The sequence below is a fragment of the Rhineura floridana genome, chromosome 4 (assembly GCF_030035675.1).
Source record: "Rhineura floridana isolate rRhiFlo1 chromosome 4, rRhiFlo1.hap2, whole genome shotgun sequence".
NCBI classification, from domain to species: Eukaryota; Metazoa; Chordata; class Lepidosauria; order Squamata; family Rhineuridae; genus Rhineura; species Rhineura floridana.
In genome coordinates, this window is record NC_084483.1 from 117,573,312 (window position 1) to 117,599,525 (window position 26,214).

Here is a 26,214-nt window from a genome sequence, read left to right on the forward strand (position 1 = left end):
ACTAACCTACAGAGACATTATTTCCTACGCACTTCCTATTTAAAGGGAAGTTAATGGCTGCTTTCACACATGGGGCTGATAGCGTTTCTGTCCTGATTTCTAAAATCCCTTTAACACTGCAGTACCTGTTGCATTAAGGAACAGCAGCTTTTTCAGCCGATATACCGGCATTTGCACAACTGTCTTTCACACGGCTTGTTTTTGTCCCTCACCCATGCACACTGTTCCTCACTGTGGAGGAGGACTAAGATCTCATCCCGTCACCATGCAAGCCCTCTCCCTTTAGGATCTGATTTTTGAAATTGTTTTAGTTGTATCAAGACAGCTGTGTGCGTGGCAAATGCTGCTGCTATCTTCTCAGATGCTGGAATACCAGTACAACATTAATCAGGCAACCCCCCCCCCACGTGCAACTAAAGGGCGGGAATGCACTGCATGCTGGGATGCCTGTCACATGAGTGGCTGCAACTAGTGAAAAACTCCTGCAATCTTCCAGGTTCCCAGCCTTGCTAATGGATTATTTCTGGTATCATTTATCACGGAAATTAGAGCTAAACTTCCACTATATTCCACTAGAATTCTGGAGCTAGCTTGTGCGTCGTGTGAAAGATCAAATATAACATGCAAATTACCAGGTAAGAAATCATCAGAATAATAGAATAAATTGCAGTGTGAAACCAGCCAATGTCTCAGGATTGTGGTTCTGTCTATGAGCTCTCCCAGTGGTGAGGAGATGATTGCCCAAGAACTCCCTATGTACCTCTGAGGAGAAAATAACATCCATACAGATTCATCTATTTAACTATAGTTTCTTTATAAGCAAAACTTTGGAATTCATGTGACAAAGTAAACCTTAAAAGAAAGATACCTGACTCAAAACTCAACCCCTTCTGGTTTATGTGAAAGTTTATGTGAAAGCTGGAACAGGAATGTGCTTTTTCTCTTTCTCTTGGTGGACCTTAGTTCTGGTTCACATAGAACTTTTTGCCACATTCTTCTCTTGCATATGCAGCCAACTCACTTCAGTAGTTTTATTTGAGATGGGAACTTGTGCATCTCAGCCACAGCAATTTCTACGATCATATCATGGTATATGTATAGAAGTTGCTATCAGTGGCCTTCCAAGCTCACACATGACACAGCTCAAATGAACATAAGTGAAGAAGGTGGATAAAATATGACAAAAGTAACACTCCAACAACAAATCCTTCCAGTTGCAAGAGCTCCAATACAGAAGCCACTGATCAGCCTGACTCAGAAGTTGTAATGAAAGAATGATCAAAGTGACAACTTGCCTCGTGTGCCCTCTGCTGTTCCAAAAGCAGCTGGTAGTTTCCTGAAATCTCTGCAGCCAGTTTCTGTTCAGTCTGAACCAAGAATTCCATCCAAGTCTCACATTTTTCTAGGAAGGTCTGTTGCTGCAGCATGAAAGATTGTAGCTTACTGAAAGTATAAAAGAGTGATTCAGTAACAGCTCTTGCTTACTAAAACAAACTTACAGTGGGTTCTTATGGGAGCCATTTTAGTTTTGGCCTAAATGATATTGTTGACATTCATCTTGGGAATCTTCTTTTAAAGGAAAAAAAGTATAGATTAAAAAGTAATCTGAAACAACTAACACAGTACATATAAACACACACATTTCTGCCTGCCTATTTCATTAGATTGGATGTTAGAAAAATATGTTTTCTCCACTTAAAATGTGCCTTTAGTCCATAAAGGAAACACCACAACTACTTTCATTTTGAAATAACTGATTTTGCAAAGCAGTCTCTATTTCAATAAATGGCAGGATTAACCTACTGCTGTTATTGCAGAAAATTCTCTAGGGATTATAGGAGATTACTCCCAAGTAAGTGGGTACAGGAGTGCAGTTTAAGGAATGTGTTCTCTCAAGCTTCCCACAGGTACAATTGCCATGTGTGTATGTGCACACACACACATACATTATATTGGTGAGAAAATGTTCTCTTGGGAGGCTCACTGGATGGCTTTTACTGGCAGCAGCAGTGTCACCATTTGGCCATCCACAGTGGTTGCTCTCAATCATAGCAGAGCAGATGGCAACAGCTCTCTCCTCGGGGAATCTACCACAGTAGCACACAGAAAAGGTACCTGGCTCCTGTTGCCAGTCCCTGGCTTAAGATAAATTCACATGTACGTTGCCTCACTAGTTTACCACTTCATCTCATTGACCTGGGAATGCCCATTGGCTATGGAAAGGTTAGCTATAATTTTTCTAAACAATCAATCAATGAAGTGAGCAAAAATATAAACTTAGGTTTTAATAAAGTATTCCTTCAATTTGGAGGGGTATTTGCCATGATACACTTTGTTAGCTCTTGTTTTGCTTCTGGGGTCTATTTGCTTGTGGGTTAATCTGTAGCACGGGAAGTAGAGAAACCTTGCCCAGCCTGGTACCTTGTCCTGTCTTAGGATGATAGAAGTTGAAGTTCAAAACATTTGGAGAGTACCAGGTTGGGGAAGGCTGATGTAGAGGATTATGTTTTTAAGAACACTTTTTTTAGGAAAACAATTGAATTCAACAACCTTCTTACAACTCTCCCAACCTTTCGAAACTCTACAAGTTCAAAAACCAAGGCTGGAAGCATCAGATTGATCTAACTATAGTAAAGCTTCATTCTGCCTAAGTTAACACTTTGGTCCTTTATACCTATCCTACCTGAATCTTTCTGTGGTTTGTGAGGAAATTGTGGACCAATGCCTATTCAGATTTTGCATCCTTTTGATTTCTTTATCATTCAGAGGTAGTCTATATCCCAGCTCATTTAGACGATCTAAATCTGGTGCCACGCTGCTGAATTTTAACATCTGGCGCTGTACAGTGATAGGGAATAAAGAGGTAAACAGATGAAATGGGTTATGTTGGTGAATCATCATCAGATAGCTATAATTAACATACATGGGAGTGATGTAGATTTCATGTAGATTTTCACTTTTGCACAATTTTATATTTTAGGCACATTCATTACAACAAGAAAACATACTTAGTTTAAACTTTTATTTGCAATTGGAAAAACAACTCACAGTTATTTTTCCTGAAGCATCTCACACAATGCATTTTTCAAAAGTCAATTTAATTGACTTTTCTTTGTGAGCCATTTTTTCTCTGTAGATATTACCTTTCCCTATAGGCCCCATGCTCTGACAGAGGAATAACAAGGAAAATAATGTAAGAGGGAAAAAACCAAACTTTTTTTAAAGCAGAAAGTATAGAGAGGAGTAGATAAGGCTAAAAGAAATAATGCTCTGAGAAAAAACACTGAGAACCTGCTCTGTAAAGCAAACACTGAGAAAGAAAATGCTGCTCTAAATTTGGGCTAGGCAGGGAAGGAACTGGGGTGGAGCCTCTTCTGCTTGTCTAGGGGCTTATCTACATTGGAACATTTCTTTGCAGCAAATACACTGCTTTGACCATCGTAATAGATTTGCACCGTCCACACTTCATGCTCAACGGCAGCTGCAAATCCATTATTTTCCATTCACATAAGTAGGCATTCCTCTAGGAAGGAACAGCATGGCTAATATTTCCACTCCCTCCTGCACCCACTGCTTCTTGAAGTTTGGCAGTTGAAAACAAGTGAGGTCACCTGCCCCCTCCTCTTCTTCCTTTTCCCAGCTCGCCATCAGTTCTTTCAGTTGTGCAAGCAGCTCTCCCTCCCCTCTTTACACTAGTCTGTTAGGAGGAGAGAATTTATTTGGGAGTTGATGAGAAGTGGGGTCACCAGCCACCACTCTTCTTCCTGGTCTGTTATACGGATGTAATCCTCTCTTTTTTTATGGTTAGTTTTTAAGTGTGCCCTCCTGCTGGCTGTTAATGATCCAGTTCCTTTCCCCTTTAGTATCTTAGCATTTTTCCAATCTCTTCTATAATTTTTGCTTTGGGGAGAGTTATCAATATTTTAATCGATATTTATTCATGAGTCTCCACTTGTATCATTCTCAACTCTGTAATGATAGAAAATACATTGCAAAAACTATTTATCACATTATCAATTATTTCAAAGTGTTTTTTTTTAAAAAAAGGAATCAGAAGAATAAAACAAAATTGGAAACCAGGCGCGGAGAGATGTTACGTCAAAATTCTCTCTGCAAAGATAGAGAATATGAGAAATAATCTAGTGGCAATTCTGATTAGATTACTGTGGAAAAGGAGCCCATTCCTAGTCTGTTACAAGGAGTGAAGGAAGTTTACTCAGGAAGGAGAGGAAAGAAGGGAGGGCTGCAGCAAACTGTGAAGGGGGACACACAGAGAAGTTGGAAGTTGCTAGATAAATCACAGGAAACAAAATGCAATTCATGGGAGAGTTAGTGGATGGAGAAAGGGGAGTAGCAGAAAGTGATGATTCACCAGCCCACTAAAAAACATTGAAGCAAACCATCTGCAAAGATGTGTGGAGTAGTGCCATATTGTTCTAAACTTTTCATGTTATCAGCGGATTGGGTTAGTATGGATTTACAGGGGGAAAACTGAGTGATAGCTTCTGTTTGCCAGTAACATCATGTGAATGATGTGAATTAAAAGGAGATGTGAGTAGCACGAAACACACAGTAAACCACTGTGTAGATGATCCCTAGGTCCACAAAGCTGCATCATGTGGCCCTGCCTGTCCTGGGTGGAGGCAACACATGTCTGGATGCCTCTCGGTGGACAAAGGTTCAGGGCCACAACACATATCTGTGCTGCTGTGGGATAAGCATCTGTAGTTAGTACCAGGAGAAGGAAAAAGGAAGGAAAAATGGGGGGGAAAGTGTGTATGGTGATATTCTTAGGTCAGGGGAAAATGGTAAGAAGTGTTATTAAAGTATTTATTTAATTTATAAAGAGATTTATATATCACCCTTCATCAAAAATGGCCACATGTAATATAACAACATAATACATAATAAATATCATAAAAATGACTTAACCTATCAGCCACTAAAAGCCTGACAAAAAAGTGTTTATTTTTAAACATATCTGGTTGTTTTTAATTCTGCTTTTCATGTAATTTATAAGAATTATTTTAAAGTTATTGTTTATTATGTATTATGTTGTTATATTACCTTATTTTTGGTAAACCGCTGTGACCATTTTTGGTGAAGGGTGGTACTGAAATCTTTAAATAAATAAATGTGAAGGGATAAATTTTTGGAAGCATTGGTGGCAGGAGGTGGAGATATCTGTCCTATCCGTTTCAACTAGAGACACATTAACACTCAGGGCTGCCAAGGTAGCATTCTCTGTCGCAGAATTTGCTATAAAAAGCCCACAATCCCCGAGGAGGACAAAAAAACCCTTTGGGTAGTGCAAAGCCAGAGCAACACACCCTTTGATCTCTCTGCCTTATACTTTCCGGCCTTTGAAAAATACAAACATGAAACTAGAACAATGAGGCTCCTCCATTCTGTGTAGATAGTCTCATAGTTCTCCTCACATTTAAGGTAGGTCACTTCTTTTCCCCGCAATCCACAGGATTAGGACTGGTTTTGATGGTTCACAAAGGGACTTCCAAACTGTGAATATTCCTATTTGTTTAATCTGTACGCAGAACATGTCATACGGAAAGTGGGATTGGACCAAGATGAAGGAGATGTGAAAATTGGAGGGAGAAACATCAATAATTTAAGATATGCAGACAATACCATACTCTTAGCAGAAACCAGTAATGATTTGAAACAAATGACTACAGCTGAACGTCAAAAAGATTAAAGTAATGACAACAGAAGATTTATGTAACTTTAAAGTTGACAATGAGGATATTGAACTTGTCAAGGATTATCAATACCTCGGTACAGTCATTAACCAAAATGGAGACAATAGTCAAGAAATCAGAAGAAGGCTAGGACTGGGGAGGGCAGCTATGAGAGAACTAGAAAAGGTCCTCAGATGCAAAGATGTATTACTAAACACTAAAGTCAGGATCATTCAGACCATGGTATTCCTGATCTCTATGTATGGATGTGAAAGTTGGACAGTGAAAAAGCAGATAAGAGAAAAATCAACTCATCTGAAATGTGGTGCTGGAGGAGAGCTTTGCGCATACCATGGACTGCGAAAGAGACAAATAATTGGGTGTTAGAAGAAATTAAACCAGAACTGTCACTAGAAGCTAAATGATGAAACTGAGGTTATCATACTTTGGACCCATAATGAGAAGACATTATTCACTAGAAAAGACAATAATGCTGGGAAAACAGCAGGGAATAGAAAAAGAGGAAGGCCAAACAAGAGATGGATTGATTCCATAAAGGAAGCCACAGACCTGAACTTACAAGATCTGAACAGGGTAGTTCATGACAGATGCTCTTGGAGGTCACTGATTCATAGGGTCGCCATAAGTCATAATCGACTTGAAGGCACATAACAACAACAACAACAGCTTGATTTAAATGATATATCAAACTGTCAATTTGCAAACAGCTCTAATGAAATTTTGGGGAAAATGCAACTAGGCAAAATATCATGTTTGATATAACATTGCATCTTCTTTAAAAGCATCCTTCATTTTCAAAGCTACTGATTAAAAGCCCAATATTACTAGACATATGTTGCTTTCAATATGTAATGGAAATTCAGCACAGTATACATAGCCTTTCCTGGGCAGATCTCCAAATCATTTTCTGGAACATAACTGTGCCAGTAAAACTGCAATCCTAAGTTTACTTACTGGAAAAAAGTCCCAGTGAAGGGTTTATTTTGACTACACATATTTTGGTATGAAATATTTTGAAAGTAAAAAAGCAATCTCCCCTGACTCACTTTAAGCTCTTCCATTCTATTCCGGATTGTAGACAGATCAGATGAATGACTCGGGTCTTGTGCTTTCAGTACTTCTTCAGCTTGTGTTATCCAAGCTTCCAGCCCTCCTAGACTCTCGGCAAATGTCTGGTAATCTTGCACCCCAGCCTTAGTTTGTTTGGTTTTTTAAAAAAAGGGAAGCACATAAATGTGAGTTTATGTCCTTATGCTTTTTGCATCCTTACACAACTGTGCACCAGTGCCTGAAATGTACAGTGGTGGCTGCATCTGCTTCTCCTTTTCATCACTATTGCTTTACTTTTTCACACTGGACTCAGCATATTAGGACTATGAAGTAAGTCCCAACTGGAGAAATTTGCCTGCCATTTTTCTTGTTTACCAGACACTGGAAGCACCCTCTCTTTCTGTCCATGATGTGGTCAGGGAGCTGGACTAGAAAGCACCACCCACTTATTCCAAAGAGTTATCTTCTTCCACAGTGAATGGTTACAGGTTTGTGGACTGGTCTGAGAAAATCTTCCCTTTCTGAACAGGTCAATAGACAAATGAAAAGTGTGCGCCTGCTGAGACTGACAAATACCTTTGTCCCTCTTTTCTGCAGCCAGTTCCTAGGGGACATGGAACCTGCTTCACAGTGGCAACTCAGTTTCTTTTTCTCATCATGCCACAAAAAAAGGTGCAGGTCTTTCTCATCTTGCCCAGACAAAGATGCAGGTGTGGTCTGCTAGCCCTTCCCCAGGCATAAGTCCCACCCCTAATCTCCATGGCAGAAGTGGGCCCTCCTTCCCTCCTCCAACTTCTCCCTCTCCCCTCTCCCATGGGCTGCACTCCCAGTGTCTGGATGGTAGCAAGTAGGCAAGTATTTGTTTATATAACACATTTATTACAGAGAAAGTGGAACCAGAATCCTTTTGCTTGACATAAGTTCATGATGATCAAAATTATATCTCTTGCTATTTGAGGTAAACAAAATCAGATAATCTTGCTTAAGTGGCTATATTCAGATCCCATACATCTCACAAAGGCTTTTTGAACTCATTCAGAGATGTCTGCATGTGGCAACTCATCCATAATTTGACCACTGCAGTGAAAAGACAGTAAAATGCTAAATGAAGGCCAAATATAATTACAGGCATAGTTGCTGAAGGAAACTTTCACATTGTCAATCAATATGGTAGTTATCAAATACTACTGCAAATGTGACAAGAATGCTTTTTTTGCAATAGCTGATCTTTTTTGCACAAGTGATAGTGATTATTATCGTGTCCCAAACATAGTACTACAACAGCCCCAAGGTATATCAATTATGTGTAGATGAAGGTAATGTGAGAGAAGGAGCTATAAATGTCTAGCAAGATCCTCCTACCTGCAATATAGATTGCTGCCTGATGAGAGCCTGTTCTAAAGATGATAAAGTCTGGCTCAGAGACAGCTGACCAGACTTGATAGCTGCTGCTGCAGAAGAGTCCACCTGTTGTTTTAGCTGTTCCCCCAGTTCATTCAGAACAAACAGAGAATCTTGCACTGTCTTCATGCCTTTAAGTAAGTCCTGCAGAAATTGTGATAATTAAAAACAACACACAAGTAGCTTCTGAGGGATGATTTTCATGGTGTACAAAGTTATTGCCCTCAGAACCAGTTCACATGGATCCTAACATAATAATATTGTCACATATAGCAAAGTTGGTTAGATGGTCAATCTATCATTAAGAGGTCCAAGGTTTGTTTAAAGCTTTGTTCAATAATTAATGATCAAATTTTGTGTCAAGGATAAATTGTATATAAGGGTAGTCATAAAAGTTGGAGCATTGATTAAGTCTTATCAAAAGTAAATTTAGAACTTATTTCCTTGTTCCTTGCTATAGTGACTCCTTACTTATGTTAAAGGCTTGGGGAAGTTTAGGAATAAAGAGATCATTTCGATTGTGAGCCTAACTGGTGGGACATTGAGTTATTGGGTTGTATCCAACATAGCATCAGTGGAGTTTCCCTGGCACAATGGCACTTATGTTTCCTCTCCTCCCCAATCCTCTAGAGCTGATTTTGAGGGTGCGCAGAGGGCTACATGCAAGAGGAGCAGAATGTTTTGTTCTGCTAGTGCAACTCTCTTGCATTAGCAGAATGGGTGTGTTGGATACCACCCATTATTTTCATATGATTTGATTCTTAGGAACTGTATAAATATGCACTGAAGCTTGAACATATTAGCTTCCTGCCATCTGAATCTCTCTCACCTGCACCTCCTGGCTGTATCCTATACAAAGGGCTGGTAAGAACTTGGAAATTAGAATTTGCTCCCCAATTTTGAACTCTTAGAATCTTAAGGTATTGCAACAAGCAATGTTTAAGAACGTCTATAGCTTTACTTGGGGAATGGAGTTTTAGACTCTTTGGAGGCCCGCTGTAATTTGTTTGCAAGGCACTTTAAGGGTAGCAATTGCCTCCGTAGCAATCTTGATGCCCCATCCACATCTACTGTAGTCTCCAGTGAGGTGTCCAGTGCAACATCTGCTTCACCTTCTTGGGATCAGGTTCAGCTGATGTGGCCTGATGACATGGACAAGGTGCTTGTGATGATGCGACCTCAACCCTTGTCCTACATAGCTTATTAAAGCTTGCTGACAACTACCGCCCAGTCACAAATACTCTCTTTTTAGGGAAGGTGATAGAGAGGGTTGTGGTGCAGCAATTGCAAGCACTCTTGGATGAAACAGATTGTCTCGATCTATTCCAATCTGAGTTCAGGCCTAGTTAAGGGGCTGAATCAGCCTTGGTCGCCCTGATGGATGACCTTTATTGGGAGAAGAACAGGGGGAGTGAGACCCTGTTATTCTTACTTGATCTCTCAGCGGTTTTTGATACTATTGACCACGGTATTCATCTGAGTTGACTTAGTGAGATGGGTATTAGAGGCACTGTTTTACAGTGGTTTCCATACTACTTCCAGGGCCGTTTTCAGAGAATAGCATTGGGTGGTTGTCTTTTGGCCCCCTGGAAGTCGTGCTGTGGGGTGCCGCAGGGTACAATCTTGTCCCCAATGGTGTTTAACATCTATATGAAGCTCTTGGTCATCAGGAGATTTGGGGTGAAGTGTCAGAAGTACGCTGATGATACCTAGCTCTATTTCTCTGTAACATCTGAATTGGGAGAGGCCGTGCAAGCCCTGGATTGGTGCCTGGACTCAGTGGTGGGCTGGATGAGGGCCAATAAACTGAGTCTGAATCCTAGCAAGATAGAGGCGCTGTAGGTTGGTGGTTCCAGAGTTTGGATAATTGGTCCATTGCATGCTTTGGATGGGGTCATACTTCTTCTGAAAGAGCAGGTTCTAGGGCTGGGGGTGCTCCTGGATCCATCTTTTTAGCTAGAGGCCCAGGTGACCTCAATGGTAGGAGTGCCTTTAACCAACTTTGGCTGATAAGACAGCTGCGGCCGTTTCTGGACCGGGATAGCCTGACCACTGTTGTCCACGCACTGGTAACCTCCAGGCTGGATTACTGGGTTAGGGTTTCATATAGATGTTAAACAGCATGGGGGACAAGATGGTACCCTGCGGCACCCCACAGCACAACTGCCAGGGGGCCGAAAGACAGTCACCCAATGCTAATCTCTGAGAGTGACCTTGGAGATAGGATCAGAACCATTGTAAAACAGTTCCTCCCACACCCAGCTCACCAAGTCGGCCCAGAAGGATACTATGGTCAATGGTATCAAAAGCTGCTGTAACAGGGTTGCATTCCCCCTGTCCTTCCCCCGATCAAGGTCATCCATCAGGGCAACCAAGGCTGATTCAGGGTTGTGGAGATGTGGGAATATGCTCCCCCCCCCAAAGAACCTGGGTTCAGGACGAAGGAATGAGAAAGAACCTTACCTCTCCCTCCCCAACCCTATATTTGGAGGAATGCCCATTATTTATTTCATAGGGTCTTGTGGAAAGTTTGGTATTAGGAAATGGTTAAGCAGACCTTGCTCTATGAGTGGCAATGGCCTCAGTGGTTGACACTGAGAAAAGTGGGAGAAATATTAGTATGGTAAATGTTGGGTGAAAGGGAGCGGAAACATTTCATCTCTCCTCTACAATGAAAATTTGTCAGGTCTTTAGGTAGTTTTTTTAAAAAAAATAAAAAATCCTGCCTTATTTAGCATTAGGAACCTTGTTGCAGTTTCATATTATGGAATAATGGCACAGCCACCCATTTACTGCACTTACATTGCAATCATGAATCCAAGCAGAGACTTCATCATCAACAATGTCCTTGTTGGTTGCAGCCTTTAAAAGTTCATTTGTTCTGTCCTCATACTGATGAACTGTGGAGGAGCTCTGTGTGTAATGGTTTTTGTATTTCTGCCACAGCTGAAGCAGCCCCCTACTAGAATGCAGATGCTCTGCAATCTCTTCTAGCAGGTTGTTCCACCTGGTGATTATAACAAATGGACTGTGAGGCAGAGGCGCTGATAGACAAAAAAATAGACTGTGGAAAACTTTTGAGTACATCTTTGTCTTGGTCTCACAGCTTCAGTATGAATATAATTTGGCTATTTCTCACAAAACAATTTGAGGGGAGACATAGGAACACCAAGTATATTGACAATTATAATGTCCTTTGACATTATAATCTTCATATTCTGTGATGAACTTTTTTTTTGTTGTTCAGAAAAAAACAAGGAAACCTAATTCAGACATTTAGGTATGTGGGTTTTAAAACCTTTCTCGTTTAACCTACATATGGGGATAAGAATCAAAAACAGTATGTAGAATGAAGTGGTAGACTAAGATAGTACAATCCTTGACTCCTGATGAAACAGCAGTGGTTGGCAGGACTTTGCAGGTGGGGTTGTGTTGCTCTCCCAGCCCCATGCATCGCTGCAGGTTATGGAGAAGGGGAGGGGCAAGACAGCATAAAGCTTGGCACGGTGTGGGCACAGCATCTGTAGCACTGGGTGTTTGAATTCTTACTCACAAAAAAAGAAAAAAAGATGAACAAACCTCCCTGCCATGTAGCAAACTAACACATCAGAGAGAGACAAGCTTAGTACAACCTTCTCCCATGGTATGCTCTAATTCACACTAATTTCAGGGGCATTTATTATAAGTATATGTGTGTAGGACCCTAATCTAACTGGATTTGCGTAGGACCCTAATCTAACTGGATTTGCGTGTCTACCTCTTTGTTACACCTTTGTAACGTCTGATTTATATTGGAAATATTTAAAGCTTCACACAGTGACAAAAATGACAATATAGTGGAGTTTATATGGATGACTAGAGTAGCCTAACATTTTATTTGCTCAGAGTGAAACAAATGTTCATTATAGAGCTGGAAGGACAAAAGTAGAACCACTTGCGGAATCAGCAACTAAGTTTGTTTTGCTCCTTTCACCCTCTAGATACTTATTTGGGATTATGTTTAAAATACACTTTTGGAAGTGGTTTTATACCTCATGTTCATTTCTTTCAATGTGTTGTTAAGTGCTTCTGTAACAGGTGGGTGACACTCTTTCAATAACTGATTGGTCACTGATCCAAATTTCTGTAAGCTATGGTCTTGCTTTTCCAATTCATCCTGCAAGGTCTTTAAAAAAGTGGAAAGAAATGTGATCAGCAAGAAAAAAGTGGTTATCAATCTTGAAGTACAACTAGGTAACGACATTATGTATTTATAGGCAGGAGTTAGCCAACAGGACACGCAGAGAGCAGGGCCATATTTCCTTTTGCCCTCATTCACCTGAAGAGGTGGCCATGCTGCTTTTACTTCCTCAAATGGTCGGCTAAAGGCTGCATTCAGAAAGCAGTTTATTCCATTTTCCCGATAATTTCCGCATTTTATTTTATATTTAACACAACCTGAAAGCCACTTTTGGAAATCTAGTGGAATATAGTAGAAGTTTATTGCTAATTTCCGTGTTAATTGCTTCCTAAAAAAATCCATTTGCAACCCCATTAACCCAGAAAACTGCATAAGTAAAGTGACAAAATATGGGGCATTATACCTGCATACAGTTCTTTCCCACCATTTTCATGGGGAAATCATGGGGGAATAGATGTGCGGAAAGGGTAGGGGAGTAGCAACATGTCCAATGATGTTCACTGTTGTGTCACACCACACCCACTGGTGTGAGTGAAGTTTAGTGCGACATGGCAGTATACCAGACAAAAAGCCACAGTTCCAGAATGCCACAGGTACTGCAGTGTGAAAGGAATGTTAGAAATTGGGATAGAAGTGCTACCATTACAATCAGTAAAAGTAATGCAATAAACTGCATGCAGCTTGAGCCTGAGTCTTTTTGCCCTGGTGAAGTCCCATATTTAATCTTAGAATGGGCTTAAACACAGTTCACATTACCAGCAGCTTTCCAAAATCTGAGGGTGGTCCTGAATTGTCCCCTGTCATGAGTCCAGCTGACTGCAACTCTAAGAAGATTTCATCCAAGGAAGAGGAGTGGGACTCTGAAAACACCTCCAGTGCCACGAGGGACCCTGAACAACCCATTGACACAGTTGAGCAGCCCAAGTTGCCCAGTTCTGAAGGAACCTTGCCTGCCCCCAACTTCCCACACACTGCATCTGGACCCCCACTTCAATCCTAGACTCTCTTCCTTCAGCCCTTGGAGCAGAGGTGGCATTGGGCCCGGCAAGAAGTCCAGAGCCAATGGAGAAGTTCTTGCCTGGCAGTTAGAGGACTTCACTACTAGGGTCTACTCAGGATGAGAAGAAGCACAGAAAGTGCACAGTGGGACCCAGGAAAGGGAAGAAGCCACCTGAGGGGATATAATCCCCCCCAGTCTCTCATGGATCTTAGACAGCTGCATATAAAGTCCCATAGATAGTTCCACTTTGCCTCCAGTTCAAGTTTCAGCACTGGAATGCCCTGCTCCCAGGTATAGGGAATTGATACTGGATACCCCTGTGCTGCTGATTACAGGCATGCTGGACTTAACCTTCTATGGGACTCAATCCCCCTCTTTATTTTCTGTCTGCACAAGGGGTGATAATGTTGGAATGTATGAGGTTCAACTCCAACTTGGTGGGTTGAGGCTGCATGGGGTTAATAAGGGTAGCTAGAGAGAACTAGACCTCTTGCTGGTTGAGGGTATACCTATCCCTTTGATCCTGCCGTCTCTTCCCTTCCTGCTAGACTGATAAGCAACAGGATGTTTGATCTCAGTTCCTTCCCGCCTCTCTCTGAGTTCTCTTTCTCCCAAGAGGGGAGCAGACATCTTCTCTTTGTCTCTCCTCTCAACCAGGATGAGGGCGAGTACTGGGACCAGTGCTCGTTTCTCCAGCATAACCAGTTAGCTAGATATAGAACTCTTTCCTATCAAGCATGTACTTCCAGAATAAAGTAGTTGTTTCTTATTTTAAAGCTTAAAGTCTCTGCCTGACTAATTTGCAGGGAAGGCAGAATCTTAGCAAAGATTCAAACACACACACACACTAAGCTCGCTCAATACTCTCCGTTCCACAGCGCTACGCAACTTTGCTACGCATCTCAATAGAGAGCAATTCCGACAGATGATGATGGACCTCACACACTGTTACACACTTTGTGTATCGGCACTACCCCAGCAAAGCTGAAAAACATGCCCACAGCCAATTCTGGGCAGCATGGAATCCTGGGTCTGATGAGATTCTGATCCTTTTGCTCTTAACGATCAGGAGCCTCCAACTATATGAGGTTCCCTCCACCCCAGGAAGCCTACTGAGTTCCTATCATGACTAACAACAATGCCCTGTCATTGTGGAAGATCTGACATGGTGTCCTTGCTCCTCAAACCATACCCTTTCACACAGCCAAGGCCATTTGGAGGGAGGGCTTTATTAGACTCCTAAGGGCCAAGGCTCATGGTAAATCTTCTTTTGAAAGTCACATTTGGCAAACTGTCAGCAGGAACTAAAACGATGTTGGAAAAGAAGTGAAGAAATCCTAAAGCACTGCTGAATGAAGAATGGCATAGGACAAATCTGCCACATTTTAAAGGCTGCTTTAAAAGGCGGCAATAATTTGCCTCTCTGCAAAGTGGGCAAAATTCCACAACTTTCTACGATATAATAAAAGCTTTGGTGCTCATGTCTTACCTGAAGGTTATCCACCTGGACTTTCACTGCTTCCAAAGAACCTGTAAGGAGATGGAAGCGAGATAGAGAATATCTGGCTTCCATTAGGTAACTGTTCAGTTCTTCATAAGCTGCTTTATAAATGCTCCACTGATCAAGGACAGACTGAAGCAATATTTTCAGCTGGCCAACCTGTCAGAAAAAGAAACAGAATCAAACCACAATACATATTAAAAGTATGAATGCCATTGGCTGCCTGTTGAAATCATTTTAAAGAAGCTATTACTATTTCAGATTGTATTATTTCCTCTAGTGTAATCATGATTTCCCCTTCCTGCTGCAGCCCTCAGCACCACCTTTCAGTGGAACTCTGGGCAAGGGAAGTCTGGATCCAACCCAAAGCCTATGCATTTTTTGGTTTTGTAAAATGATTTGTAAGTTTTATTGTTATTTTTATATAACCTTTATTTGAGTTAGCAATTACCCTTTGGGGCTTTATCTTTCAAGGAATATCATGCTTTAAGAAATATCTCTAAGCAAGATGAATAAAAAAGGTGCCAGAGTCTTGCACAGACTTTGTGAGCCCTGATGAACGGAAGAGCCTAATCTTCTCAACGCACCCTGCATATTATAGACCTATACACAACCAAAGTCTAAGCTGAATCTGTTAATATCTATTTTAAGTGATGCTTTACGAATTGAAAATAGATGTGCAGAGGGAAATAGGCACACACATATCACCAAATACATAACATAACATATCTACTTTCCCACTGAATACTCTGCATGCATGTATTCTGAAATCCTATGATTCTTATAAGCATACAAAAGTGGAAGAATTACAGGAATTATGTGTATAATTGGTATGGATATATATGCACTTGATATGCCAATTACATCATATTTATGGGAGTTACATATATGTGGATCTGTACCCCACCAGCTGTGCAGTATTTCCAACTGCATGAACCAGCCCTCAGTACCTAGATACAGAAAAAGTGAAGAACATCCCAAACAATCAGAACGTAATCAAATGTTTTAAAGGCACAATATAGCAAAAGTCAAATTCTACCTGAATAAATCAAATTCCACACATTCCCTCAGCTAAGCATGTAAAAATTCCTCCTGTCATCTGCTATTCTAGCTATAATCCTGCTTTTCAAACCAACACCACATCATTTGCGCTGGGAGGAGATGAAAGCACAGTTCTTACAAGTGACCTTTCACATTGAACAAATTCCATATCTCCTCCCACTTTCCCATTGTTAACACTTCATAAGGTTTTGGGGAGTCCTTTGTTACCCCTCTCTTCCCCAGTGGTGTAAAATCCCCCTCTTCATGAATGCAGTCATACTTGCTTACCATGTGGTCCAAATTTGCCCAAGAATGGTTTAGTTTTTGAAGTGTGTTCATGACAACAACAGAGACATCTTCTTTTTTATTTTGTATCAAGGAAAGACCACTCTGTTCTACTTTTTCAACTTCCTTCTCCTTTGCTTTTATTTGTTCTTCAAGTTCCTGAAAGAAATACAGATTCCCATGGCTTTGTTTTGTATTTTCAAATTTTTCAAATGCTGAAAATACTAATAGTTCCCAATGAGCAGTGACAGTTCTGATGGAGAATTCACACAGCTCTCTAATGCACAGAATCCACTACCAATAATAATTAACATCTTCAGTGTGTGTGTGTGTGTCTATATATGTTGTTGTGTGCCTTCAAGTCGATTATGACTTATGGAGATCCTATGAATCAGCAACCTCCAATAGCATCTGTCATGAACCACCCTGTTCAGATCTTGTAAGTTCAAGTCTGAGGCTTCCTTTATGGAATCAATCCATCTCGTTTGGTCTTCCTCTTTTTCTACATATATCTTCAGAGTGTGTGTGTGTGTGTACATATATGTATATGTGTGTGTGTGTGTGTGTGTATCTATCTATTTATATATATCTATCTATATATGAATGTAATTGTGATTAACCAAACAAGAGTTTATTATATTAATAAATATAATAATGTTGGTGAGAGCTGTGCTTAAGCCACGCATCACCAATCCAGGGTCTCATCCTTGTCACTCCAAACGCTGTATCACCGGTGAGTACCTCAGAGAGACAGCCACTTTTACAAGCACTAGGACATGCAGGACATATTACATCAAACAGAACATCACCTGCAGGTCCTGCAATATAGTCTACATCATCGAGTGCAAAAGACCAGGATGTCATATCCAATATGTAGGAAAGACCACAACTGACCTATGCACGCGCTTCAGGAACCACAAGTTGGCAATTTTGACAAAAAAAGCGGAGCAACCAGTTGCAAAGCATTTTAACATCGAGGGTCACAGCCTGTTGGACTTTTCCATTACAGCGGTAGAGATGCCAGCAGATCCAGCAGCATTGACCAAAAGGGAGAACTTTTTGATTTACTCTCTGGACACATTGGCCACACATGGCCTCAACCTGGAGGACAGTACCACCACTACTTAGCTTCTGCAAATGAAGCCCCTCTGAGCATTCCATCCTCAAAGCTCTATAACTGCCACTTTGGTAACAGCATTTGTATGTTAGCAGCTGATGAAGGCGGAAACTGAAACGTTTTGTTAATATAATAAAAACCTCTGTTTGGTTAAACACAATTATGTTCATATATATATATTGGGTGATTAACGGAATCCTTATAGGGATCCAGAGCAAGTTTGAGTGAAGTTCTGTTTGTTGCTTTCAAAACTGTCTTCTATCTATCTATCTATCTATCTATCTATCTATCTATCTATCTATCTATCTATCTATCTATCTATCTATCTATCTATCTATCTATCTATCTATCTATCTATCTATCTATCTATCTATCTATCTATCTATCTATCTGAGTGTGTATATATGGCCTGACATCAAAGGAGAGAAAAATATACCAAAAGTCAAAAATACTGGAAGAGAAAATACTTTTTATCCTTCCAGTCTCTTAACTCAAATAAAATGTCATGTTTGCTTCTGATTTACTCTGGAAAATGGCATTTCTTTAACCTATTTAAGGAACATTAAATGTCTATCAGCAAGAAATACATGAACTTTAACTTTTGCATTACAGTACTCTAGTGGGTGATATTAGACTAAGTCATACTTAGTAGACCAATTGAAATAGATATATTTTAATAATGACTAACTTATGTCGGTTGATTTTAATGGATCTACTGTGAATACAACTTAATTGGATATCACCCATGACGAAAGACCTAGAAATTCCCCCCCCTTTTTTTGTTTTTTGTTTTAACAAACAAAGCCTTGCTAGAATATGGCCTGGTTTGCAAGTCATGTTAAGCCAAGCCTTGGCCTAGCAAGCTTGCAGCCACTTTCCTCTTCACCAGTCTTTTTTGCTACCATGCCACACTACGCGAAATCAAGGTTTGGCTTAGCGTGTCATGTGAACCAGGGCTTGTGGTTAAGCTGTCTCCTCACTAACCCTGAGCTGTAGCCAGGAACAAACCTTGGTTTGTAGATGTTTCTAACCTGCACTGACACATATGGATAATAAACAGGTTCTGGATGTTAACTGCATGCCATGTGGGTGCTAAAATATAGTTGGAGTTTGTCACATGGCCCATTTGCTTTGTTGAGCTGATAATAGTAAAATAAGGACACAATCCATAGAAAGTTAGGCACATATAAATTAATAAAGTAAGAGCAGCCCTGCTGCATCAGACCAAAGCCCATGTAATCTGCCATCCTTTTACCACAGTGGCCAGCCTGGTGCATAGTACTGTGCTGAATTTCCCTGAGGTTCAATTTTCACTGTGAAAGTTCTTTTTTGCAAGGTGGCTGGGAAATGTTCACAAGCCCCTCTCTTCCACTCTTTAATGTGTTTTTTGCAACTATCTGCAGCCATTGCTTGGGGGCAGTAGTGTAGTGGCAAATTTTAGAAATGCAGGGTCCCTTCATGAGTCATCTCAGAGGTCAAATTTGATGAGTGGTGCCACCCACCTGCCAATCACATGACATGATTATGGCATCAAATGATTGATAGGTGGGCTCTCCAACCCAGCTATCAAAACCTCTTGCAGCAGGTCCCCGAGCCACAACAGCCTGCTAGCAATCAGGTGCTTGGAAACTGCTGCACATGAGGCTTTGCTAGCCCTGTGCTTGGCACTTACCAAAGCATCAAACATAGGACTAGCAAAGTGGTTTTTTCTCCCTTCCCCATGGGGGGTGGGGGTAAAGAAGCTGGTATTTTACAGGTACTGTTGTGTGCAAGAGAGGTCCCTCTCACAGCTGATTTGCAAAAAAGCAGTTTCTTTCCCCTGTGCACAGGGAGAGAGGGAAAGAGAAAAGGGATAAGAACAGTGAGTGGAAAGTGAGGTGAGATGGCATTTTCTCACAAAGAAGGGGCAAAGCAAGGAAGCCTGGACAAAAGAAGAAGGAAGGCTGCCTGTAAAATACAAGGGGAAATGCTTGTAAAGTGGTTCTTTTCCCCTCAGTTGTGCTTTTTGCAGATTGTCTGTGAGAAAGTGGAAGGGGGGAGAGAGAGACTGGGGAAGACAGAAAGCAAAGGTCTAAGAAAGTGGGTGAAGAGCGAGGCTGTCTGTATTTTACAAGAGGAAGAAACCTGCCTTTTGTACATTGGATGTGAGAAGTTCTATCTCGTGCAGTGATGTCTGTAAAATACCTCCATTCTTCTTAGCGCTTTGTCTCTCTCCCCCCACCCTCCACTTTCTCCCAGACAATCTGTAAAAAGCACCATTGAGGGAGAAAAAAATGCCTTACAAGCAGTGCACCTGGTATTTTACAAGAGGCCTTCTTTCTTTCAGCCTTCCTTCCTTTGTACCCCTTCTCTGACAGAAAATGCAGCTTTGCCTCACTCTTAGTCCCATGTTCCACTCCCTCCCCCCAGTGTGGCTCTCTTCACCCACCCTCCACTTTGGCTGCTATTAGTCTGCATGGGACTGTTTGAAAGCCCTTCATTTTAGTAAGATTCTGATGCAAACCACCTCTCAAATTAGCTCTCCCTCCACTTCTCTGTAAACTTCCTTAACTCCTGCTGACTCTCCCCTTCCCCGTGTTTCTCTCCTCCCCACAGAAACAAGGAGATTCATACTGACTGCTAATTGGATGTAGTGGATTCTCCCCATCTCTTCTAAGGCAAGAGGAAAGGGCATAGCATTTAAAAGCGAGCATATGGCAGCTTGATTGGCTTTAGAGACAGACAGAGGGACGCCTAGATGGGGCTGCCTGTAATTGTGATTAACCAAACAGAAGTTTTTATTGTATTAACAAAACGTTTCAGCTTCTGCCTTCATCAGCTGCCAACATACAAATGCTGTTACCAAGGTGGCAGTTATAGAGCTTTGAGGATGGAATGCTCAGAGGGGCTTCATTTGCAGAAGCTAAGTAGTGGTGGTACTGTCCTCCAGGTTGAGGCCATGTGGGGCCAATGTGTCCAGAGAGTAAATCCAAAAGTTCTCCCTTTTGGTCAATGCTGCTGGATCTGCTGGCATCTCTATCGCTGTAATGGAAAAGTCCAACAGGCTGTGACCCTCGATGTTAAAATGCTTTGCAACTGGTTGCTCCACTTTTTTTGTCAAAATTGCTGACTTGTGGTTCCTGAAGCGCGCGCGTAGGTCAGTTGTGGTCTTTCCTACGTATAGGATATGACATCCTGGTCTTTTGCACTCGATGATGTAAACTATATTGCAGGACCTGCAGGTGATGCACTGTTTGATGTAATATGTCTTGCCTGTCCTAATGCTTGTAAAAGTGGCTGTCTCCCTGAGGTACACACAGGTGATACAGCGTTTGGAGTGACAAGGATGAGACCCTGGATTGGTGATAGGTGGCTTAAGCACAGCTCTCACCAACAGTCTGCGCAAATTAGGAGGTTGGCGAAATGCTATGACAGGAGGCCTGCTGACGGCTCTAGTAAGATGTTCAGAGTTTGCCAGCAATGGGTAGCTCTCCCTGATTGCTTGGTGATAGTTAGGAGATGCTGGATGGAAATCTACCACAAATGGAATCCGAATGGGGTCTGAACTGGCGGTGACTGACCAGGAGACAGACCTTGGGGTTGTAGTGGACAGCACAATGAAAATGTCGACCCAGTGTGCGGCAGCTGTGAAAAAGGCAAATTCCATGCTAGTGATAATTAGGAAAGGTATTGAAAATAAAACAGCCGATATCATAATGCCGTTGTATAAATCTATGGTGCGGCCGCATTTGGAATACTGTGTACAGTTCTGGTCGCCTCATCTCAAAAAGGATATTATAGAGTTGGAAAAGGTTCAGAAGAGGGCAACCAGAATGATCAAGGGGATGGAGCGACTCCCTTACAAGGAAAGGTTGCAGCATTTGGGGCTTTTTAGTTTAGAGAAAAGGCGGGTCAGAGGAGACATGATAGAAGTGTATAAAATTATGCATGGCATTGAGAAAGTGGATAGAGAAAAGTTCTTCTCCCTCTCTCATAATACTAGAACTCGTGGACATTCAAAGAAGCTGAATGTTGGAAGATTCAGGACAGACAAAAGGAAGTACTTCTTTACTCAGCGCATAGTTAAACTATGGAATTTGCTCCCACAAGATGCAGTAATGGCCACCAGCTTGGATGGCTTTAAAAGAAGATTAGACAAATTCATGGAGGACAGGGCTATCAATGGCTACTAGCCGTGATGGCTGTGCTCTGCCACCCTAGTCAGAGGCAGCATGCTTCTGAAAACCAGTTGCCGGACGCCTCAGGAGGGGAGAGTGTTCTTGCACTTGGGTCCTGCTTGCGGGCTTCCCCCAGGCACCTGGTTGGCCACTGTGAGAACAGGATGCTGGACTAGATGGGCCACTGGCCTGATCCAGCAGGCTCTTATGTTCTTATGTTCTCTGCTCTTTGACACCTCAGTATGATGGAGGAGGTTTTCTCTGGACAGAATGGAGGCTTGGTGGATGTTGCAATCAATAATATGTGGAGAATATCCTCTTAGAAGAAGGTGTTCTTTAAGTTCACTGATCCTTCTCTGGTATTTATCTTCAGTGTTGCAAATAAGTTTGATTCTCAGAGCTAAGCTATACACAGTGTTCTTCTTTATATGCCTAGGATGGCAGGATTTCCAGTTTAAATAGGTGTGGGCATCAGTGGGTTTGCTGTAGAGATCAGTGTTCCAAACTCTCTTTACCATTTGTCTTGTGATATCTTGCCTGGACTACTGCAGTGTGCTCTAATTTCCCTTAAAGAGAGCCCAGAGACTGCAGCTGGTGCAGAATGTGGCTGCTAGGTAGGTCCAATGGGACCATATGTCACCAATCCTGAAAGTACTCCACTGCTGCCAATGAGCTAACAGGTCCACTTCAGTCTGTTAGTACTAGCTTGGGACCTAAGTACCTAAAAGAACACCTCACTCCATATATGTCAGGGGAGGCCCAGTTGGTGATGTTGCCACTGAGTGCTGCCCAGATGGTGGTGACCCATGACAGGACTTTCTTGGTGGTGGCTCACTGTTTATGGAATGTCTTCTCTAGTAAGACGTGTCTGTCTCCCTCATTATTAACATTTAAGAGAATTTTTTTAAAATCCTGTTTATTTAGACATTTGGTGGCTAAAAGATGCCGTTTCTGGCAATCTTGCAATTATTAGTTGTGAAGATAGGTGACTCTTTTAAATAGGTTTTTATTTTATTTTTAATTGCATTGTTTTATTATTTTAGTGTTTGCCACCCTAGGCCCCTTTGGGAGGCATGGCAAGAAATAAACATAAACAATAATACCTGACAGTCTTTCAAGGCATTCTGGACTGAAGCCTGATGTCCGATTCTCTGTTGTTCCTTCAGTCTCTTCTCCTGAGTTTCAAACCAAGTTTGCAGGCATTGAACATTATCTTCATATTCTTTCCAGGATTCTAGAAAACCTTCCAACAACTGAATCTGCAAAATATATGCATACATTTTAAATAAAATACTTCATATAATTGAGGTAGCTACTCATTTCACTGGAAAAGTACTTTGGTATTGGTTCGTGCTTTCTTAAAACACAGCATTGTTCTTGGGGCATTCTGATCCAGGAATAGAGCAACAATGCTCAGGGTGCTCAAGTCTCCACTTTAATAATAATAATAATAATAATAATAATAGTGGTAGTAGTAGTAGTAAGAACAAGCCTTGGCTTCCTCATATGTAAATGTAAGACCAACACCCCATGGAAATTCTTAGAATCTGCCCACTCCCAAAGATTAATCCAATATTTGGGCTATGTGTCAGCTCGCCCCCCTCCCCCCCCAAAAAAACCCTATGAGAATTGCTGGGATGGTCCAACACTAGCTCTGATATATAAATAATGGTATTCAGAATCTGCCTTCCGCTCTGATTATAATAAGCAAGACCTTGTGTATCAGCCACAGGTCCCCAGAGGCTACTATCAGACCAATTCTGTCAAAAAGTCATCATTATAATACATACTGTTTTTGCTTTACAGCATGGGCTAGTAAGCATGCAAGTGGTATTTTCATTTCTGCTCTTGAAGAGTATTTCTGTTTCTCTTTAAGTTTGGTAGGCTTCTTTCCTTACCTTTTCTGTTATCAGACCCTGCAGGACCTGCCAATGCCTGTTCATCATTCCAAGCTGTTCTGCAAAATCAGTCTTGTCACTGCGTTTGCTTTCTACATCCTGACTGCTAATCTGTAGTACTGATTGGTTAACGAAGTCCACAGTTAACTGTTTACAGTTTACGTCAATCTTGAAACCCTAGTGAAAAAGAAAAAGAAGGGGGACTGTCAGGCATTGCTTGGCTTGCAGTTACTCAATGTCTTTTTAAAAAATCTTTTAAATAAATAAACTGATACTATTATAGTATGCCTTGCAAAAAACACTATCATAACATCTAACTCCAAATAATTAATTTTGGAAGGCTAATAACAGGGATGTTCTTACTGTGATCCCAAATACAATTGTTAAGATACTGGCCTGGTTTGCACGTCATGTTAAACCATAGTTAATGTTTAACTATGTCCATCCCCAAAGATTGCTGGTGTTCCTGGCCACAAAGGGAGCAACAAACAACAAACCATGGCTTGTTGTGTTCTCTGAACCTGGGTTTGTAGTTTGTTTCTTTCCAAACTTTGCTCATTTACATTAAGCCACTGTAAATCATTAACTATGGCTTAATGTGACATGAAAACAGAGGCACTAAATTTTGGGACAGGTTGAAAAAACTGACTGAAAATTATTTTTTAAAAAATCTGTGTGCCAGTCTTCAAGAACAGGCCCCCATTACAGAGGTCTGGAAAGTAGCATGAGGCTTTTCAGACACTGCATTCCATTTTCATGTAGGAAAAAAAATACCATGTTTCAAACCATTGTCTAATATTGAATCTGATGTATTAACATCAGAGACATGTATACAAAAATTGGTTTTAGTTCCACTGGAAGTGATTGGGATTCTTAAGGTAATGCTATCTGTAAAGACAAAAGTCCACATGATTCGGTCATTTAACCCAAAGGTATAATGAAATCTCCAAAATTCTGCAATTGTGTCAAGTATCTCTGGGCTGATATTTATACTTTCTAAGCCTTCCCGATCACTTACCTTATATTTCTGAAGATAGTCTTGTATAAGTTTGTGTCCTACTACATTTTTTATGTTTTCCTCATCCTGAGAAATGACATTTTCCATCAGTGAAATCCAACTCATGACTTCTGTGATTGCATGACGAGAAGGAAGCTTGTCCATCTGAAGCTGCAAAATTGAACAAAAGAACCATACTAATGAAATCCAAGTAATAAAATCCATGAAATAATGATAAGTTATGCTGTAAAACTTTACTTTTCTTATGATCTGTGACACATATAGGCAAGTGGAATAAATATCTGTATGTTTCTGACAAAATTATTCAGCACACTGAAAGAAAAATGGTATTCCTAGTTGACAGATATGTATTCTATATAGGTTATCATTATCATTTGAATATTTTGCAACTTGGCAACATCCTTAGTGAAATCTATTACTGTGCACTGAACTTTTCTGCCTCAGGCTGTGATTCAAAGTGTATTTATTTGTAAATAGGGCCTACTGAAATAACAGTAACACTTAAATGCTAGAATCAGATTGTTTGGATCATACTGAAGACTCAAGAGATGCAGCATTTGGAATAAAGTTCATACATATTATGCAACATTAAGAACTTCAGCCAGTTCAACCAAATTATGGAAATACAGGCACGTGGAGTCTGGGTAAGTCAGGTAAAGGTGCAGACCTCTATTCCCTATGCCCATTCATTCCAGCAGGCCTCCACCCTGAGGAGGATGGAAGGCAAAATCCTCCATTTCCTGCTAGGGGAACCATGGGTATGGATACCTAACCTGTGCACCCTCGCCTGCTGTCCAGCTTTCACTAGAGTGCACATTCCAGATCCGAAAGAGCACCCACCAAAGAACCTGCCAAGCAGATTGGCAATGGAAGGTGGTTGGAAAGCACTCTTAACCCAAAGATGCCTCAGGGTGCTTACCCTTGACATTCTTAAAAAAACCACTCACCTGCCAACACGAAATGCTAATCAAACAAAAACAGTAGCAAATCAAAGAGCAAACCACACCCAAGATAGCCAAATAGAATTCCAGACAATGTGGAGGAGGCAAAATATAAAGTAAAAAGGGAGTCCAGCAGGCCGAAGACAACCTCAAAAAATTCCTACTCAGCCCCCCAAAGGGTGACTAGCTGCTGCTTAGCCAGATCTCCTTCCCAGTGCCAGCACATGAGGGACAAAACTGAGTCTTAGCGTTAATGCAGATATTTAAGTACTATCAAACCCAAGGCATTGAGTCTACAGCAGCTGTGGTATATCTACAAAGACTGTTGAGAGAAGCCCAAGTAGTTACAAAAATGATCAGCTAGAACCGATAAACCTATGAAGTTTTTCCGCTGACAACTGAGCATGGACCACTGGAAACGATCAGAGAGGAATTTGGAGCCTCATTTCCACATAGTTGCTTACCTATTTGCAAGTTTAATGAATTAAGATGTAACAACCAGAATCTATCATACCTGATGTAGTTTTTCTTGCACTATAGGAATCTGTATGAGCAGTTCTGTCCACTGGTTTTCAATCTGAGACAGTCCTGCCCGCAGAGCTGCAGTATCTACTTTCTTCAGCCGGAGGAGGTGATTTCCAGTACTCAAAACAGTAGATTTCTGGGATGACTTGGCATCAACTTCTTTAGAAAATTCCTGTAAAAGATCAACGTGGTACAATTAGTTTGTGTAAACATATTTAACAATAAAAATGCTGCCTTTCTGCACTATGCAGAAAACAACTTTCAAATTGCATTGTATCCCAGGCATACATACAAGTGTCATTCACGAGCAATAGTCACTACTGAGCCAAATGTGAATTAAATATGGCCCAAACTGTATTGGTTACAGCATTTCAGAGTCTGGC

At 41.1% G+C, this 26,214-nt stretch overlaps 1 protein-coding gene across 11 annotated transcripts in view; it reads right to left on the reverse strand.

Moving 5' to 3' along the window:
- Window positions 1-26,214, reverse strand: part of SYNE1 (spectrin repeat containing nuclear envelope protein 1) — a 598,390-nt gene that overhangs the window by 106,248 nt on the left and 465,928 nt on the right. For all 11 annotated transcript variants that reach the window (XM_061624165.1, XM_061624156.1, XM_061624155.1 and 8 more), the window contains 12 exons: window positions 25,821-26,003; window positions 24,366-24,515; window positions 23,348-23,524; window positions 22,553-22,708; window positions 16,179-16,334; window positions 14,838-15,008; window positions 12,200-12,333; window positions 10,971-11,175; window positions 8,130-8,312; window positions 6,764-6,910; window positions 2,684-2,838; window positions 1,296-1,443 (listed from right to left, as the gene is read on the reverse strand). In XM_061624165.1, coding sequence (XP_061480149.1) covers window positions 1,296-1,443; window positions 2,684-2,838; window positions 6,764-6,910; window positions 8,130-8,312; window positions 10,971-11,175; window positions 12,200-12,333; window positions 14,838-15,008; window positions 16,179-16,334; window positions 22,553-22,708; window positions 23,348-23,524; window positions 24,366-24,515; window positions 25,821-26,003 — 1,965 coding nt within the window. The remainder of the gene's footprint in view (window positions 1-1,295; window positions 1,444-2,683; window positions 2,839-6,763; window positions 6,911-8,129; window positions 8,313-10,970; window positions 11,176-12,199; window positions 12,334-14,837; window positions 15,009-16,178; window positions 16,335-22,552; window positions 22,709-23,347; window positions 23,525-24,365; window positions 24,516-25,820; window positions 26,004-26,214) is intronic.